The sequence below is a fragment of the Nuphar pumila genome, chromosome 10, assembly GCF_984573655.1.
Source record: "Nuphar pumila chromosome 10, dmNupPumi1.hap1.1, whole genome shotgun sequence".
Taxonomy (NCBI): Eukaryota; Viridiplantae; Streptophyta; class Magnoliopsida; order Nymphaeales; family Nymphaeaceae; genus Nuphar; species Nuphar pumila.
In genome coordinates, this window is record NC_143258.1 from 43,150,715 (window position 1) to 43,170,067 (window position 19,353).

At 36.8% G+C, this 19,353-nt stretch overlaps 1 protein-coding gene across 2 annotated transcripts; it reads left to right on the forward strand.

Moving 5' to 3' along the window:
• The first annotated feature begins 12,923 nt into the window (after positions 1–12,923).
• Positions 12,924–18,085, forward strand: LOC149826756 (ADP-ribosylation factor 2). 2 transcript variants are annotated; one of them, XM_090018963.1, is made up of 7 exons: positions 12,924–13,002; positions 14,914–15,069; positions 16,239–16,309; positions 16,492–16,611; positions 17,526–17,644; positions 17,730–17,811; positions 17,893–18,085. In XM_090018963.1, the coding sequence occupies exons 2-7, from the start codon at positions 14,922–14,924 to the stop codon at positions 17,896–17,898; spliced, it is 546 nt and encodes a 181-aa protein (XP_089875089.1). In that variant the 5' UTR covers positions 12,924–13,002; positions 14,914–14,921; the 3' UTR covers positions 17,899–18,085. The 2 variants fall into 2 exon arrangements, with proteins under 2 accessions (XP_089875089.1, XP_089875090.1); XM_090018964.1 differs by having other exon boundaries at positions 14,914–15,006.
• Positions 18,086–19,353: the final 1,268 nt, after the last annotated feature.

Here is a 19,353-nt window from a genome sequence, read left to right on the forward strand (position 1 = left end):
CTTCGACCACCGGACGCGGGGCCCCCTCGCTTCCGTACCAGCTGGGCGTGTGGTCCTTCTCCTACTGCCTCCCTCCCACGTACCGTTTCACTTCTAGTCCAGTTGTGAGAGGCGTACGCCTCAGAGGCGAAGTCTTGAGGCGTACGCCTCCGAGGCGAAGTCCAGAGGTGAAGTCCAGAGGCGTATGCCTCAGAGGCGAAGTGCAGGCTCAATGCCTCGCTTCGCCTCATCGCATTTAACAACCTTGTTTAAAATCACAAATATCCAACATCGTTAAGACCTTTTTACCCTTCACAATTGTGAATTTAAGCCTTTTTTATAAAATTGTACCGCTCATCGGCTATGTTCAACACCCGCTTAAATCCATAATCGCAAGTTTTTTTTATGTGAATTTAGGCCTCACAAACTCGCATAAATTTATTTACAATTTTTTTGTGAAACTGAAACCACCAAAATTGCAAATATCCTACTCTTTCGCATATATGTCAATGTTTTGCATAAATATATTTACAAATATCTTACTTTTTCACATATCCTTTTCAAAATCACATAAATTTATGTGTGAAACGCTTACAACTAATTCTGCAAATAACTTACGCATATATTGTATGCTCTCGCATGAAGTTATTCATGAATCTCCAAACATTGCAAATATCATACTTAAATATTTATAAAATTATAATAAATATATGATATTTTTATTTTTTATGAATTTTTTGAATCATATATAAACTTAATGTGGTTCCCAGTCTGCTTATTTTCTTATAATCTAAGGCCTTTTTTTGTCTTTTATTTCCAACTAGTGGTCCCCACTTTCCTTCCGACAACTAATTCTGACAACTATTTTCAATTCATTTGCATATATCATATTTGTTCAATATACGTTCTGAAATATTATAAAGTATATTTGAGAAAATCCTACTAATTGGCAAAAATCGGATAGTTTTGCAAAATTGTTTCTCTATGTATAGAGAAGTCAATAAGATTAACATATAACTAAATACAATTGGTTTGCACAAAATCAAATAACTTGAAGTTTAACAATTACAAAGTTGCATTCAATATATGAGCTTCATTACAAAAGGTATAGTCAAAGTTTAACTTGATCCATCCAATTACAATTGTAAGTTTAACTTGATCTATTACAAAGGTGCATAATTGTCTACAACTCAGTTAGTTGGACAGACACTTTCATCACAATACCTCTCTAATTGATGTCTTCGCCCTTTTATTGTTGTTCGCACTTTCGAAAGCACTTTTCTTCATGTGTTTGCAGAACTTAATCATACAATTTCTTATATCTGTGATATTTTGTTGAAAACAACTCTTTATTATTAAACAACTAACTATAATGAACATCTTACTGACATATAAACACATACCTACATGAATTTCAATCTTTAATTTTTGCATAAGTACTACATATACACGTACCTATTTAAGTAGCATATTTATAATTTTGTTGGTTCCCTTTAACTAGAGTTTCACACATAAATTTATGTGATTTCAGGATATATGTAATACAATATGATATTTATGAGAAGTGTTTCACCAATATTTTTATGCAAAATTTTTTATTATATACAAAATAGTAAGATATTTGCGATTTTAGTAGTTTGAGTTTCATCAAAAATTCGTAAATAAATTTATGTGACACTACATGAAAAATGGCCATTAGCGAACGAATTTTGCGATGGATTTTTTTCATCGCAACTTTGCGGCGGATTAACGAGAGAAACAAATTTGTCGCTAAAATTCGTACTGTTTACGAAAATAGCGACGAAAAAACTTTTGTCGCCAAATCCGTCACTGATTAGCATTGGCTTAGCGACATCAGGTTTGTGTTGCAATACCCATGGCGTTTAGCGACAGATTTGGCAATGAAAGTTTTTCTGTTGTTACGTAGCGACGACGTTAGCGACAGAAATATTCTGTCGCTAACTGGTCATGTAAATTTGCGATGGAGTGACGACGGAAGTAGGTCGTTGCTAAGTTTCCCATAAATTCCTAATCAGAACACTTCTTTCTTTTTTCTGTTTCATCTCTTTTGCCAGATGCACTCCCCCGGCTGCCTCCCTCTCCCGCCCGACGCACTCCCCGGCCTGTCGCCCATCGCCCGTCACTCCCCGGTCTGTCGCCCGTCCCTCCCCTGGCCCATCGCTCCCCGTTTTGTCGCCCCCCGACCACCGCCTGGCGTCTCCCAGATAAGTGGGTCACTTTTTTTTTGGCAGCGGGTCGCCCCCCTGCCTCTTTTTTTTTCCGGCAGGGGGGGGGTGACCCCCTGCCTTATTTTTTTTTTGGCAAGGGGTCACCCCCCTACCTCATTTTTTTTTCGACAAGGGGTCGCCCCCCTCGCCTCATTTTTTTTTTCCGGCAGAGGGTCGCCCCTCTGCCTCATTTTTTTTTCCGGCAGGGGGGGGGTGGCGACCCCCTGTCTCATTTTTTTCCGGTAGAGGGTCCCCCCCCCCCCCCCCGTTTTTTTATTCGGGCAGGGGGTCGCCTCCCTGCCCCTTTTTTTCGGCAGGGGGGGCGGGGCGACCTCTGCCTCTTTTTTTTTCGGCAGGGGGTCGCCCCCCTTGTCTCATTTTTTTATTCGGGCAGGGGGTCCCCCCTTGTCTCATTTTTTTATTCGGGCAGGGGATCCCCCCCTGCCTCTTTTTTTTTCGGGCAGGGGGGCGACCCTCTACCTCGTTTTTTATTTCCCGAAGGGGGGGTCGCCCCCCTGCCTCTTTTTTATTCCGGCAGGGGGGGGGCGACCCCTTGCCTTATTTTTTTTTCCGGCAGGGGGTCCCCCCCCCCCTTCCCCTTGCCTCATTTTTTTATTGGGGAAGGAGGTCGCCCCCCTTGCCTCAGTTTTTTTTCTGCAGGGGGGAGCGATCCCCTGTCGGGAAAAAAAATTGGCAGGGGTTCACCCCTCTGCCTCTTTTTTTTGGGCAAGGGGGGCAACCCCCTGCCTCTTTTTTTTTCTGGCAGAGGGTCGCCCCTCCTGTCTCTTTTTTTTTTTTGGAAGGGGGGGCGACGGGCCGGGAGGCACCCGATGATCGCTGGGTTCCTGAACCACGGCATAACTCTGTGCATGCCGCTCCAGAGGACGATCACTGCCTCCGAAGACCTCACGTCACTGTCGTATATCGTTGGCCTACTGACTTGGCCGACCGAACTCGAAAACCTGTTGGGCCGAACGGAGAGGTGGTCGACGTTTGGGAGGCGTTCCACCTCACTGGAATCCCATTCGACTTCGATATTTATTCTAAATTTTTTCTTTCGACAGAGGATAACTTCATTTTAACACAGTGTTTGTTGCAGATTTCTCAACGGATCTCGCTTGTGCCCCGCCACCCATGGTAAGTAAGTGACAAAAATAATGCAAATCGGGTAAATACACGTGGTAAGTAAGTGATGCAAGCGCATCACATGTAATTTAATTTATTGGATGCAACACTTTATTGTTTACACACTCACTTAGTTGTTGATATCTAGGATTGCTTTGTTGGAGTTTAGAGATCATGCTGAGCATGATTTTAATGTATGAGAATAGAAGTGTTCTTATTTTTGGAGTACGGATTTCATGCTAGGCATGGTAGTAGTTAGCGGGATATTGGAGTGTGTTTGATGCAGGTACATGTTTGACATTTTTTTGATATGAATGTTTTTGATGTATTACAATGTTTGATGTGATTGTATCCATGCTTGCATGTAGTTACTTTCAATTTGATTATAACTTACATGTGAAATTGTATAATGAAAGCATGTTTCAAATGAATGTATCGTGTTATGAATAATTTTCACATGAAAATATTAAGTTATCAATGCATGCATCATAATTCTTGTGATTGTATGACATCATATATTGCATGATAAATTTGATATTTTCTTCATCATAACATTCTGATTATTTTATTTTAACTTGTTAGGATACTATTCATAACATCATACGACAAAATGACTCCAAACCGTGAATGAATGTATTGTAGGATAGTTGACAATGAGTTATCGCATGAATATATGGATGGTGTTTAAAGTTTTATTGAATTTGCAATGACAAGTGTCAATACAGTGGATCTCACAGGTCAAATTAGGTGTCCCTGCAAGATTTGTAAGAACAATCGATTTGTAGAACCTCATGACATTAGACATCACTTATACAGGAAGGGTTTTGTGAGTGATTATCAGAATTTGACATTTCATGGTGAAGAATTTAGAAATAATTTTGATGCACGGGTGAATGTGGTGCACAATAATCCATATATAAATTTGATATTTGATGCCGCAGAAACAGAACTGGGTTCTTCTATGGGTCCTAGTGATGTAACAACTGTAGTAGATGAAGAATCATCAAACGATGCAGCTAGTAAATTTTATGAAGTCTGAGTATAATTTGAGTCAATCATGTTTTGACCGTTTGTGCATGATTATAAAGAGTATGTTGCCCAAAGATCAGAAATTGCCACAAAATTTCTATCATGTGAAGGTTATAGTAACGCTCAAGGTATGTGGTATAAAAAGATAGATGCTTGTCCAAATCACTGCATGTTGTATTTCAAGGATCAGGAAAACAACATATCATGCCTGTCATGTGGGCATCCTCGGTTCAAGCCAAAGACAAGAGGCACTGGTAGCATGAGATCAAAAGAAGTTTCATATAAGTCGCTCCGCTGGTTTTCTATCACTCCTAGATTGCAACGATTGTATATATCTTTAAGGACAACTAAACACATGAGATGGCATGTAAATAAAGTTCGACATGATGAAGACAAGATCACACATCCTGTTGATGTGGAAGCTTGGAAGCACTTTGATCGTACTCATCATAACTTCGCAATAGAAGTGAGAAATGTTGGACTCGATCTATGTACGATAGATTTAATCCATTTGGGGGTAGATCAACTCCATACTCATGATGGCCAGTATTTTTAACTCTGTACAACCTTCCATCAAGCTTGTCTATGAAGCGTCCAAATTTTTTCTTGTGTCTATTGATCTCTGGTCGAACCTCACCTGACCAAAATCTTGATGTATATTTAAGATCATTGATTGATGAACTAAAAGTACTGTGGGATGACGGTGTTACCACATATGATGCCCAAAAAAAATAAAATTTCAATATAAAGGTCGTTATATGGACAATCAGTGACTTCCCTGCATATGGTATGTTATCTGGTTGGAGCACACGTGAGAGGTTGGCATGTCCATACTGCATGGAGGATACAAAAACTTTTAGAATGACACATGTAAGGAAGCCTTGCTGGTTTGAGTGTCATCGTCGATTTCTACCCACCGACCATCCGTTCCGACGACAAAGGAATGCATTTCGAGCAGGCACAACTGAAATGAAAGGTTCACCTACAAGATTATCTGGCATAGTGATTTTAAGAAGATTGTGATACTTTTCATATGTATTAATAGATGCCCGTAGTCCGACGCCCTTCCTTGGATTTGGGAAGGATCACAATTGGACAAAGAAATCTATTTTTTGGGAACTATCATATTGGTCGAAGCTATTGATACGACATAATTTGGATGTGATGCATGTGGAGAAAAATGTGTTTGATAATCTGTTTAATACAGTAATAAATGTTAAAGAGAAAACGAAGAATAATCCGAAGGCCCGTATGGATTTAAAAGTAATATGTAAAAGACCAAAATTGGAACTCAAAGAGTATAATGGCAAAGTACTGAAACCAAAAGTAATGTACGTGCTTGGACCTGATCAAATAAAGTAGGTATGTCAATGGTTGAGACAGTTGAGATTTTCAAATGGATACGTCTCTAACATTGCTCGGGCTATGAAGATTGACGATGGACAGTTATATGGGTTGAAGAGCCATGATTGTCATATCTTTATGCAATGATTGATACCTCTAGCATTCCATGATATGTTAGATAAACCTATATGGGGGTATTGTCTGAGTTGAGTGAATTTTTTAAAACATTGTGCGCATCGAAAGTCGTAGTATCTGCTGTAAAGAATCTCGAGTACTCTGTCATCATTACTGTTTGTTTGCTAGAAAAGATTTTTCTGCCAGCATTTTCAATGTTATGGAACATTTGATCATACATTTGTCATATGAACTAAGGGTTGGTGGTCCTGTGCAATATCGGTGGATGTACCCATTTGAAAAGTATATGTTTTCTTATATTTGTGTATTCAATGACAGATATTTCAAATTTGAAATGTATATTTTTGATAGATGCATGTTTGACCTCAAAAAAAAGGTTCATAATAAAGCAAGAGTAGAAGGCTCTATTTGTGAGGCGTATACTTTAGAAGAGATTTCAAATTTCTTATCTATGTACTTTGAACCTCACGTTACACATGCTCGTCTCGTAACGATGATGGAGAATAAGTAATTATAGTTGACAAACTGTTGATATTTCAACCACTTGGGCATGCATTTGGTAGTTGTCGATCAAGACTCTTGGCAGATCAAGAGCAAGATGCAGCACACATCTATATTCTTTTTAATTGCTCAGTGATCGACCCATATATTGAGTAAGTATATGTAGATGCAACACAATTCTAAATCTTTTTATGTTCTATACGTGCATACATGGTTCGGTAATATAAGTATTTGTAATTTGCAGACGATTTGACCTTGAGTTGCGAAGAGAAGTTTCACATCTCACTGATGCATAAATACAAAAAGAACGTGAAACTAAGTTTGTGGAGTGGTTGAAAGAGTTGGTAAGGACGCTCACATAAATTATGTACTTGTAAACAACACTAAGTTACTTAATTGGTCGTGATCACAATCTTGTCGTTATGTTTGTAGATCCGCCTTGGTAATGTTAAAGATCAAAGAATATGTGATTTACAAAATGGTCTGACCAAAGTTGTGCAATGTTACAACGGGTACATCGTAAATGGTTATCGATTCCATACAAAAGACTATAGTATAAACAAATCAATGATGAATAGTGGCGTGTGTGTCAATGGTAGCAACTACGGTGAAAATGAACATGATTACTACTAGGCATAAATAATAGGCTAACTTTATTCAAGTGTCATTGGTTTGATCCAACTGCAACAAGAGTCGACAAAGCCTCAGACATTGTGGAGGTGAATCATAAATCAAGGTTTGGAACATATGAACCATTCATATTAGCCTCGCAAGCTCAACAAGTTTATTATACTTCATATCCGAGTATAAAAAAGTCAGATAGAAGTGAATGGTGGGCAGTTCGCAAGGTAAAGTCTAAACTATATCCTGAGTATGATCAGTTACAGGAAGACAAGTTAACTTAAGAGAGTGATTACTATCAATCAGATGATATCTATGACTTCTCTTATGGTCACGATGTTGCGCATGATATGCATATCATATCTCTATTGGTCGATGAAACATTCATAGAAGAATGTGATCCAAATGATATACCAAGTGGATGGGCAAACAATGAAGAAGAAGATAAAGAAGAAAAAGATGAAGAAGATGATGAAGAAGAAGAAGAAGAAGAGGAATATGAAAGTCAAACAAGTGATGAGGAAGAATTCTCGAGCTAGTGAGCAAAATCTTGTAATGCAAACCTCTATTTGAATGTCTTCCAATGTTTTGAATGTATTGCAATACTTGATATGAATGATTTGAATTTTTTGAATGTATAGAAATGTGTAACAATAATTTGAATGATTTGAATGTATTACAATACTTGATGTGAATGATTTGCAGGTATTCCAATGATTTGAATGTATTGCAATACTTGATGTGAATGATTTGAAATGTATTGCAATGATTTGAATGATTTGCAGGTATTTCAATGATTTGAATGTATTGCAATACTTGATTTGAATTATTTGAATGTATTGAAATACTTGTTGTGAATGATTTAAAACAATTTGAATATATTGCATGACATTTTTTATTTGTTAGAATATGGTTCGTGGAGCTTACAGTGGTCGTTCATCCAGTAGTAGTCAGTCTCAGCCTTCATCTTCACGAGCTCCTTTGATAGGTATATCATTTAACTAATTGGATGATTGATTAGTTGAAATGCGCATTCTGAGAAATTTTAACGTATTTTTTTACAGATGATGTTTCGCTTATACATGACCCACCTACACCAGTTGATCATACAAGTTAGGAGCCAACATAGGATGCAGAGTCTTCTCAGTCTGGCACAAGAAGACTCATTCGAATAGTGTATATCGATAATCGATCGTAAGTATTTCATTTTCACTTATTACATATCTTATAAATATTGTATATTGATATTTATTATATACCAATTCATGTACAACACGAGGTTCGAGTCACAAGAAGTAGTACGCGATATTAAGAATTCACTACTTCAACATCTAACAGGATCGATCACTCAATGGAAAGAGTATCCAAAATAGGTGATAGACAGATTGTAGTCATCATTCACGGTATATAGTTGTTTATTATAGTTAATATGTTTTATATTTAATTATTTGTTATAGTCATGTCTACTAACTTTCTGAAAATATTTGTAGGCTTCGAATCGCTTCGCGACTACGATGGAGAAACATGATGCAAGAAATGTGTGGTAGAAGGTGGTTGTCAATCGATTTGCAGACATGCTGCACAATATGAAGACTACAGCAAGAAAAGCATCTGGCGGGATAGATGATCCACTGCAGTGGAAGGGCCATGGACCTCCTACTATCAGGTCAGATGTTTGGGATGCAATGTGTGACAAGTGGGCTGGGGATGCATTTCGAAACTACTCAGCGAAGGCTGCACAAAATTGAGCGAAAATGCCCGAAGTTCATCTACACACAGGTGGATCTAGAACTTTTGGGAGTCACCTGAAGGAAATGGTAACTCATCAATATATAAACAAATCAATTTTATAAGTATTGTTGCAAACATGTTAACTAAATCTTTTATCATTTCACTTCGCAGGAAGCAGAAAAATGAGGCATTGTGCCATATAAGGATGTGTTTGTTTAAACACATAAACGTAAGACCACAGAAGAGTTTGTATTGGAGAAGGCGAGAATGACAACGATATGTATTTATTGTATTAATAATCATTGTAATATACAAGTTATCATAAATATTGTAATTCTTAATTATTAATTCATACTGTAAACATTGTTTTGTAGGAGTCATATGAACAACAGATGGTAGAGCGATATGGCGATGACTCTACTCAGCATCCATCATTTGATCCTGTAGCATGGGTGACTGCAGCAGGTAAACCCAAAAAGGGTCGTGTGTTCGGGTTTGGGAGTAATATGAACACCTCACCAGTAGTTGCTTCCTCCAGTCACGACTCAGAGACTTCTCTCATCAACATCAGCTCCAAGCATCTAACTGATTCTTGGGATGATGTACGTCATATCGTTAAGGACACAATGTGCGGCTACTTCCATGAAACAATTGTCGATGTTCTCCGAGATGAGTTTAACAGTTTTTTGCAGAACATGGGAGCTTCGTTTGCAGGTGCCTCTCAGGTATGAAAGCTTCATGTGATATATTGCATGTCGTTAGATTTCATATAACTTTGATTGTCTTAACTTAGGTGCATTGCATATAATTTATTTCAGTATATTTTGTTTGTCAATTCTGACCTTTTATATAATATTTCAGTATAATATTTTTACTGCCTTAGAACACATATGAGCATGATAGAATCACATATACAGTTTTTTTACTGCCGTTGAATACATATACAATTTTTTTACTGCCTTAGAACACATATGAGCATGGTAGAATCACATATACAGTTTTTTGACTGCCTTAGAGCACATATGAGCATGGTAGAATCACATATACAGTTTTTTTGACTGCCTTAGAGGACATATGAGCATGATATAATCACATATACAGTTTTTTGTCTGCCTTAGAACATATATGGGCATGATAGAATCACGTATACAAATTTTTGACTACCTTAGAACATATATGAGCATGATAGAATCACATATACAGTTTTTTTGCCTGTCTTAGAACACATATGAGCATGATATAATCACATATACAGTTTTTTGCCTGCCTTAGAACACATATGAGCATGATAGAATCACATATAAAGTTTTTTAACTACCTTAGAGCACATATGAGCATGATAGAATCACATATAAAGTTTTTTTTACTGTCTTAGAACACATATGAGCATGATATAATCACATATACGGTTTTTTGTCTGCCTTAGAACACATATGAGCATGATAGAATCCCATATATAGTTTTTTGACTGCCTTAGAGCACATATGAGCATGGTAGAATCACATATAGAGTTTTTTTGACTGCCTTAGAACACATATGGGCATTATATAATCACATATATAGTTTTTTTTGTGCCTTAGAACACATATAAGCATGATAGAATCACATATAAAGTTTTTTGACTGCCTTAGAGCACATATGAGCATGATAGAATCACATATACAGTTTTTTTACTACCTTAGAACACATATGAGTATGATAGAATCACATATACAGTTTTTTTACTACCTTAGAACACATATGAGCATGATAGAATTACATATAGAGTATAATTTATTTCAGTATATTTTGTTTATTAATACTGACCTTTCTTTTCTCGTGTAGGTTGCTGACGATAATCAGTTGAAGGCACAGATCAAGACAATGAACAAGAGGACGCACAAAATCTTGGCGATGATTAGATTCATTTGTTGAATTTGTTCTACATTCTTTTTGTTTCAAAAATATAAATGTTGAATTGTAAATAATTAGAACTTGCGAATTTTACAGTGGATCAATTAATTGTTTTAGTTTTTTTTATATGTATTTTGATGTGTACTTTGTTTTTTATTCACAGAAAATATAAATTGTATCACGAGAATTTTTTTCTCGATATTTAATTTTCAAATAATTTTTTAAATTTTTTTTCCTTATTTGCGATGGATTAGTGACAGATATAGCGACGATTATAAATCCGTCGCTAATTACTATTAGCGTTGAATGTAGTGACGGATTAGCGACGATTATAAATTCGTCGCAACACCAAAAACACTGTATAGTAACGACGGCCTTGCAACGGATGTTGGCATTCGTTATTTCGTCGCAACTTAGCGACGAAATTGGCGACAGATACATTTTGTCGCTACTTAGCGACGAAATGGGCGACAAATATATTCTGTCGCTAATTAGCGTCGAAAAATTAACGATGAAAGCTATCATTCTCTAATCTGACGTTAATCCGTCGCTAAGCTGTTTAGCGACGAATTTAGGTCATCGCTAATCCACAGGTTTCTTGTAGTGCGAGTTTATGCGTTTTTGCATAAAAAAATTTGTGATTCTGAATTTAAGTGGGCATTGGACATAGCCGATGGGCGGTACAATTTTATCACAAATGACATAAATTTACAGTTATGTAGGGTAAAAGGGTTATAATGATGACTGATATTTGCCATTTTGAATATAAGAAGAATATGGAAAATTGTAAGATTTTTAAGAAATCAGGTTAAATTAATCGTACAATACATTACGCTTGTGTTAAATTAATCGTACATTACATTAAGCTTGTTTTTTGAAAGTTTTATCTTTGATTGCTTTTAGGTACTATTCAAATGAGATTCACTTTCTATAGTGTATTAGGGAGTGAATCTCATGTGATCTAAACAAACTTACCCTCAATGGAGGTTCATCTCATTCCTAAGTTCAATATATTGAACTGGCATGCTATTTTGCACATATTGCTCATTCATATTGTAACACAATTTGGCACGATATGCTATTTTGCACATATTGTCATTTATTGTTATTTATAAAAAATGTGATTTGAACGGCTAAGCTTTGATATTTATACACCTCCTAAGACTACACGTAAAAGATAAAGAAGGGGAAAACCATGCATTCTTTTTGCTAACTTATATGGCTCTTAACAATATCACAATTTATCACCGTAAAATTAAATTTGCCACGATATTTTAGGTAATTTTCAACGAAATGAATAAGAAAAAGGTAAATAACACGATAAAATTAATCTCTCGCCTCAAAAAAATCAAGATAACTCTTAAATTTTTTGTATATATGAATTCTTGATTTTTAATTTTTAATTTTTAATTTGTAAACTTTCTTTTCGTTTGACGAAATTTTGAATTCTTAATTAAAAAAAATAAGTTTCTATTTTTTAGTTTTCTACATGTTAAGTTTGTTGAGAATATCCCCATAATCATATTCATGATATCAGCGCTTATGGATATGGATCAGTCTGAACCAAACCATGTCCAACCCGTTTCAGCACGGAACGAATCTTCAACGTCAAACACGCACAGTGAAAAGAAAAGAAACAAGAAAAAGTGGAGCAAAAAGAAAAGGAAGAGCATTCGAAGTGGATCTCAATCTGCATGGTTAAGACCTGATCCGATCCATTCGGGTCTTAGAGGTCGGCTGGCGATATGGCCGCAAATGGATTGGATATAGTCAGATATCTGATCCAAGTCCCAATGTTATTTCCAAATTTGGATCTTTAAAGTAAAATACCAATGTGCATTTGGATATGTTCAGTCGGATTACTTTCAGATTCGGGTCTGATTCAGATTTGTTCAATTGGATTACATTCTGCTAGTATTTTAATTCGGATCTAGAATTGATCCTAATCAAAATCCAATCCATTTGTATTTTTTACATGTAAATGCCATGCTTTTCTTCTATTTTTTCTGGATCCAATATTTTCATTCGTATTTCAGGTTCAAATTCTACCTTACTTCATCGGATCTAAATCGGATCCGGATTCAGATTCGAATCTAATGTTTGCATTCCGGATTAGGATTCAAATACAGTGAGATTCGGCTCGAATCCGACCCGTTCGCACCCCTACCTTGCGAGTTGGAAACATTTGAAAAAAAATTGGGGAAGCGACGCTAACGGCGAGAGTAACGGCGACCGTCAAACGAGCTGTCATCTTTCAGATCTGTCAGAGAGAGAGAGAGACGTCGTCGCCCTCTCCTCCCGCATATATAAATGAGGCCTCTCTCGCCTAATTATTTTCATCCCCTGCCGTGCACAGAGAGAGAGCGAGAGGAACATCTCGCACGCCAGGACCGCCATTACAGCTCTCAGATCCAAGGTCTCTCTCTCTACGTATAGGTTTTAAGTGTCATTTTTCGTTGATCTCATTGAGTTTTTGCACGTTCTGGTTTTTCCTGAATTATGTGGAGGAGATCTTGTTATCTGTGGTTCTTTCGGTTGTTTTAGGGAACTCGTTTGTTTTTTTTTCTAGAGGCGATCCGACTTTTTTGTGTGCGTGTGTGTCCGTCCGTGTTTGAAACCCTAGGTTTAGGGTTATCTCTAGGTTTAGAGCGTTCTTAGTGGTAGACCTGATTGATTTATTGCGGATTTGTGTTTTTTCTGATTGATTTGGTTGGGATCTGTTTTTTTATTTGGGAAATTTCTGCTTGTATGGATCTTAGTAGAGGTGATCCTGCATTTTTTGCTTGATTTCATGATGTTTTGTGGAGTTGAATTCCAGATCTGATCTGGATCGGGTTGTGGGACGGGTAAGGTGCTTCTTGGTTGTTTTTTTGTAAGGAGAGGGTTCTGTGGTTGATCTGTTTGGTTTTGTTCGTATTGTCTGTAGATCGGGTGATTTCTTCTCGTGCTTTGGTAAATAGCGTGTGTGAGGAGTTCTAATTTTGAGTTATTGTTGCAGTATTTGGAAATAATTCTATGATTTAGTTTATGGCTTGGCAATGGTTGAAATCCGTGCCTTTGCGTACATGATTCACATATATTTTGCTGGCTTTTGGACCTTCTATGGTAATTAATGGGAACTAATTTTATTTCTTTAATATCTGATTAACTCGAACAGGAAATGCCTGTTACTGTGAAATTAAGTATCTTATCTAAATTTCAGAAAATATTGAAGCATTTTATTTGGTTTCTAGGAATTTTTGTTGATTTATTTCACCTTTTCCATGATAGGGATCATTGAAGAGATGATTTTTTTTGGATGGGTGGGGTATTTTATCACTAAAGCAGCATATTTTCATGCTTTATTTACTTTCTCATGGGAACTTGTGAACCAAGATTTACAACCTTGCCTTTATACATTTGAAAAAAGCATTATAAATCCTAGTTCATTTTTCTTATTGTATCTTCTTCTTGAATAATACAGAGACTGCTAGCGACATGTTCTGTCTTCCCTTGATTTATGTGTTGCACATCAAAATGAAGTTTAAGATGTTTATATTTCCTGTTTTTTTTGTTAATTGGAGTATGTCAATGTGACTGCTGTTTTTATGTAAAAGTCAAAAAATGCAGGAAACTTTCTGCTAAAGATGTAAAATAAAACTTCTATGAGAAAATCAAGCCTGTGAGGAAATTGCTTTATGTCATCTTTTCTGCATGGGATTGCACTTATAACGTTCTTATCCTTTGATGGGATTGGATTGCTCTCTTCTTTTACATTCTAAGCCTCAAGTAGTGAGGTGCATACATGTCTATATCTGTACAGATCCTCGATATTTTCGTCAAAATTGTTCCTTAAATTTGAAATTTCGAATAGCCTTACAAAATATTTCCAAATAAAACATATACTAATGCTGAAACTTATTTTTTTGGGGTGTATTTGTTTTGGTTTTAAGGTCTTATTTTTCTAATATGAATCTGCTTCCTATTTATGCATCTCTCTGCTGGTGATGATCCTTTTTTGTGTGTGTGTACCCCTTTTATTTTTCCTTCTTTGATTGATGAAAATTTGCCAATTTGGATTGTTTTATAAGAACAACTTATTTTAAATCAGTGAATATTGTCAACGACCTTTACTGTATTTGTTTGACTTAAATGTGTGTTTGCCTTCCTGTTATTTGTTACATTGGTAATCTTTGTCCTATTTATGATGTAAGTTTGATTGTGTTGCTTAGAGGAATGCATCAACTGATTGAGTGGCTAGAGATGTAGCTGTTCAGATTGGGAAGGAAGTTGTTTCTCAGGTGTATATATAACTAAATATTTTACCGTTTTTTCCTGCATGCATCAGTAGCAGAGATGGGGCTGACTTTCACCAAGCTTTTCAGTCGCCTTTTTGCAAAGAAAGAGATGCGTATACTAATGGTTGGTCTGGATGCTGCGGGTAAGACCACCATCTTGTACAAGCTGAAGCTTGGAGAGATTGTGACCACCATTCCTACTATCGGTTTGTACTTGACATCTGAATTCTCTCTCCCATGCAACACAACCAAAAAAAAATCCCAGGAGATTTATTGCTATTATTTCTTTTTAAAATGTAGTTGACAAGTGCACAGTTTTCCAAGTTTTGATAGTAATGGATGAATTCCATATGTGAAATCAAAAGAAAACAAAAGTACACTACACTTCTGTTAGTTCTGCTTTGGAGCCTTAATGAGTGACATCTACTTTGGAAAGTGACATGATAGGTTGTGCTGATATAGGGCAATATATTAGGATTTAATGAGCAATGATCTATTTATTTCTGTTAGTTCTGAATGAAATATTTCCTCGATTAACTGCACATTTATATTTTAAATAGGAATATTATATCAGCACTATGATTTTAGATTTCATATTGCTGAAGCTATCACAAATTCAGTCCATTTACATTTGGGGGTTAATGAATGGATTTTGTTGAAATGACTATGCACCACTTTGCCTTGTATATTGGCAGCAATTTGCCTTCGCCATAAAAAAAGATAGGATTTCCCTTCTTGAACTAGCTTGAGCTGGCTCAAGCTTGGCTCAAAGTTTAGTGACAAATATCACTGCCTGAAAGTTTAAAATGGCAATTTCTCACGAGATTTATGAAAAAACATAAATACCGCTATTTGAAGGCAATATTTGTGTTTTAAACGGCTGTTTATCGTGAAAAAACAGTATTTGTTTTTTTATTGCCTAGATTTTGCCAAAAAATGCGAGATTTATCAAGATTTTCAAATTCTTGTGAGTTTTTGGAAAACAATATTTTGCCATGTTAAAGTTTTGTCACTATGGTTCAAGCCCGGCTAGTGTGCAGCCCTATTAAATAATATTCAAGTGTAGCCAGAAAGAGTGTATGATAGAAACCCAGTATCTCCTCTCACCTCCAAAATTTGCTCGGTTGCAGTTTGTTTTTGGTCCTTTGATATACACTAATAATTCATATAGTTCTAAACACCAGGTTTCCAAGTCCATGAAGCCTACATTTGTTTTTGCTGCATTTGTAAACTTCCCAAATTGTTACTAGATAAATTAATTGGTTATCTTATTAAAATTTGAATATCATAATGCTTGTTATGTAAGACACAGCCATGACCCTTTATATTGGAAAACTGTCGGACTCCCCTTTGATTTTGTTCTGTTGTCTATCAGGATTCAATGTTGAGACTGTAGAATACAAAAACATCAGCTTCACAGTTTGGGATGTCGGTGGTCAGGACAAGGTATAGAAATTCATCGTTAATTTTCTGTTGTGAATCAAGTTTTCATGTTAAAAATTTCTCCATCATGCTCATGCATGTATGTTCTAGTTTCAGATCTATTATATCATTATTGATATTTGTCACATGCCATAAGGTGGTTTATTTCTTAAAGTCGTCTTTAAACATCTGAGTTGCTGTTTTAGATTCGACCTCTGTGGAGACACTACTTCCAAAACACGCAAGGCCTTATCTTTGTGGTGGATAGCAATGACCGAGATCGAGTTGTCGAGGCAAGGGATGAGCTGCACCGGATGCTCAATGAGGTTGGACCCTGCTGATATTTCTGTGTCAAAGGCCCTTTTTTCCTTCCCCAACCTCCCCATGCACTAAACAAGAACCCACCCACCCACCCACCCACACACACACACACACAATAAAAGAAGTGGAAAAGATGGTGTGTCTACTTTTGAATGGAATATATTCCTCACTTGCATGCTTTTTGCATCTTGAATTATAGAAAGTTTTCAAAGATTCTTGTTTTTGTTAGTTGACTTGCACTGATGCGTCATTCCTCACTTGCATGCTTTTTGCATCTTGAATTATAGAAAGTTTTCAAAGATTCTTGTTTTTGTTAGTTGACTTGCACTGATGCGTCATTTTCACATGCCCCACACCCTCCAACAAGCACGCACGCAGACACACATGTAACATAAATTTGCTAGAATACCAATGAGGGCTCTCCTTGTATGGTAGGAGCAGCTAAGGCACGTCACCTTGTGTTGGGAGCCGGGACTTTGCAGGTTCAAATCCCAATGGTATAGTTGTATATCTGGTAGGGGTCTGCCTAACCCCAGCTTAGGATCCAGGCGGGGCAGGCGGGGCAAAGAGGGTTGTGCTCGAGCTCCCTCCTAAAGTTTTGAAAATTTTCATTATTTTATTATAAAAATTTATATTGCCCCCTTTATATTTTAATTTTATGTTTTATTTTATTATGAAATTTGTTTGCCTCCCTTTAAGCAAAATATAAAAATTTATATTGCCCCCCTTTATATTTTAGTTTTATATTTTATTTTGTTATAAAAATTCTTTGCCCCCCCCTTTAAGCATCCGCCACTGCCAGCTTTGCCTTTAAAAAAAATAATAGTAATAAATTTGCCTAGAATAGTTTAGATGTAGATTGGTTCTCGTACTTATCTCGTGTAAGGCTAGTACTTAGAAGCTTATTGTCTGAAAACAGGATGAGTTGAGAGATGCAGTGCTACTTGTTTTTGCTAACAAGCAAGATCTTCCAAATGCAATGAATGCTGCCGAGATAACCGATAAGCTTGGCCTTCACTCTCTCCGCCAACGCCACTGGTCTCTCTCTCTCTCTCTCTCTCTCTCTCTCTCTCTCCATGTACCTTCTGTCCCCTAACAAACAGGTTTTTTTGTATCACTTCAGGTACATCCAGAGCACTTGTGCAACTTCGGGTGAAGGGCTTTACGAGGGCTTGGACTGGCTCTCCAATAACATTGCCAACAAGGTCTGACATTTTTCCCCTGCAAACCCGTCGTCTATTTTTCTGCACTTTATTGACTCATCTGTTTCTCATCCTCTTTTGCAGGCGTAACACCACCTTTTCGGTCTGCAACAGTCATTTTGGGTTTTTTGAGTTAGAAAATATTATTGTATTTGGGGTCTGTGTCTGGCATTGTTTTTTTGTCAGACTAGTTCCATGTCCTTGGTGTATTCTGGTTTAATTACAGACGGTTGTAATTGGTTTCTTTCTGATATTCAACCCAGAATAATTTGGCGGATATTCTTTGTTTGTGTTTGTTTCTGGCTTCATGTATTGCCTTATGTTTGTTCTATGGCTTCATTCCTCCATCGTTTCCTCTGGATGATTCAAGTGGTTTTCTGTCGTTTGCCGTAAAAGAAAGGGGAAAGTAAGATTCCGAGAAAGTGATGCCCTAAAATTCAGGAGAATAAAAATCCCAGTTCACCTTATCGGTCAAGCTAGCTGTATTGTTCATGGAATCCAGTGACAAATATTGTGATATTTACTAAAATCTTGCAAAAAAATGCGAGAATTACTCTGAACGTTTTAAACGGCTTAATCTCGCGAGATTTACAAAATCCTGTGACATTTTATCGTAGATTTACTAAATCTTGCGATATTATCGCTTTTTTTTTACACTGTTCTTTCAAAACTGTTAAAACCCTAAGTTTGCAAAAAACACAAAAATGCATACTGCTGCAAGGGGTGACAACCGGTGACTTCAACCGACGAATGCTACCGGCAACTGCAACCGGTTCATCTCTCCTCTCTCTCATTGTTTGAGTTATGATCTGGGTGTTCCTTGTTTAGCCTCGTTTGCGCTTCAAAGTGATGATCTCGATTTAGGCATTTCTTGTTGTTGATTGGGGTTTCAATTTTTTTATTTTTCCTTCTGTTTCTCGTGCATATTTTCTAGATGGGTTTGCATTTGTGAGCATGTAATGAGAATGTCAAGCATCTCTTGAATCCAGAATCAGGTCCTCTTTGCCTGTTGGATGATTCAGAGCTACTGTAAGATGATTCAGAGCTACTGTAAACATCATTCAGCATATCAGTTCTCATATGAAGCAAATTTTACCATTTTGTTTTTGATAAACTTTCAGAAGGGAACTGTTGAGAAATTAGTGGAACCTGGTAGGCATTTCTGAAGGTAATTTAACATGATCGTTATCTTCTTCTTCTTCCTTCCTCCACGGTCACTTGTGTTGGACATGCCTTTTGTTTGCTCCTCAACAACAGAGTGAGGAACTTTACTAGTCAAAGCCTCCAACCCAAATACAAAGTCAACCCCCATTGGACTATCAAAGAAAAACATCAAACCAATGCACAGTCATGTTTTCATAGAGCTTCACTCCCTTCCTGTTCTCAACCTCACCAATTTGATGAATTGTAGCTCTCTTCTATCCAATCTATGATGATTTATTTCAGTTTGTTGCATTAAATTTTGGCACAAATCCTTGAGATCCAATGTTTACCAATTATTTGAGTTATTTGGGTAGTACAGTATACCTGATGTGAGTATGCACT

Excerpts from the sequence above, each read along its gene's own strand:
- LOC149826756 (XM_090018963.1), top strand. The coding sequence starts at position 14,922 with ATGGGGCTGACTTTCACCAAGCTTTTCAGTCGCCTTTTTGCAAAGAAA. Across the intron at positions 16,612-17,525 it reads TGCACCGGATGCTCAATGAG|GATGAGTTGAGAGATGCAGT; the intron begins GTTGGACCCTGC and ends GTCTGAAAACAG. Across the intron at positions 17,645-17,729 it reads TCTCTCCGCCAACGCCACTG|GTACATCCAGAGCACTTGTG; the intron begins GTCTCTCTCTCT and ends GTATCACTTCAG.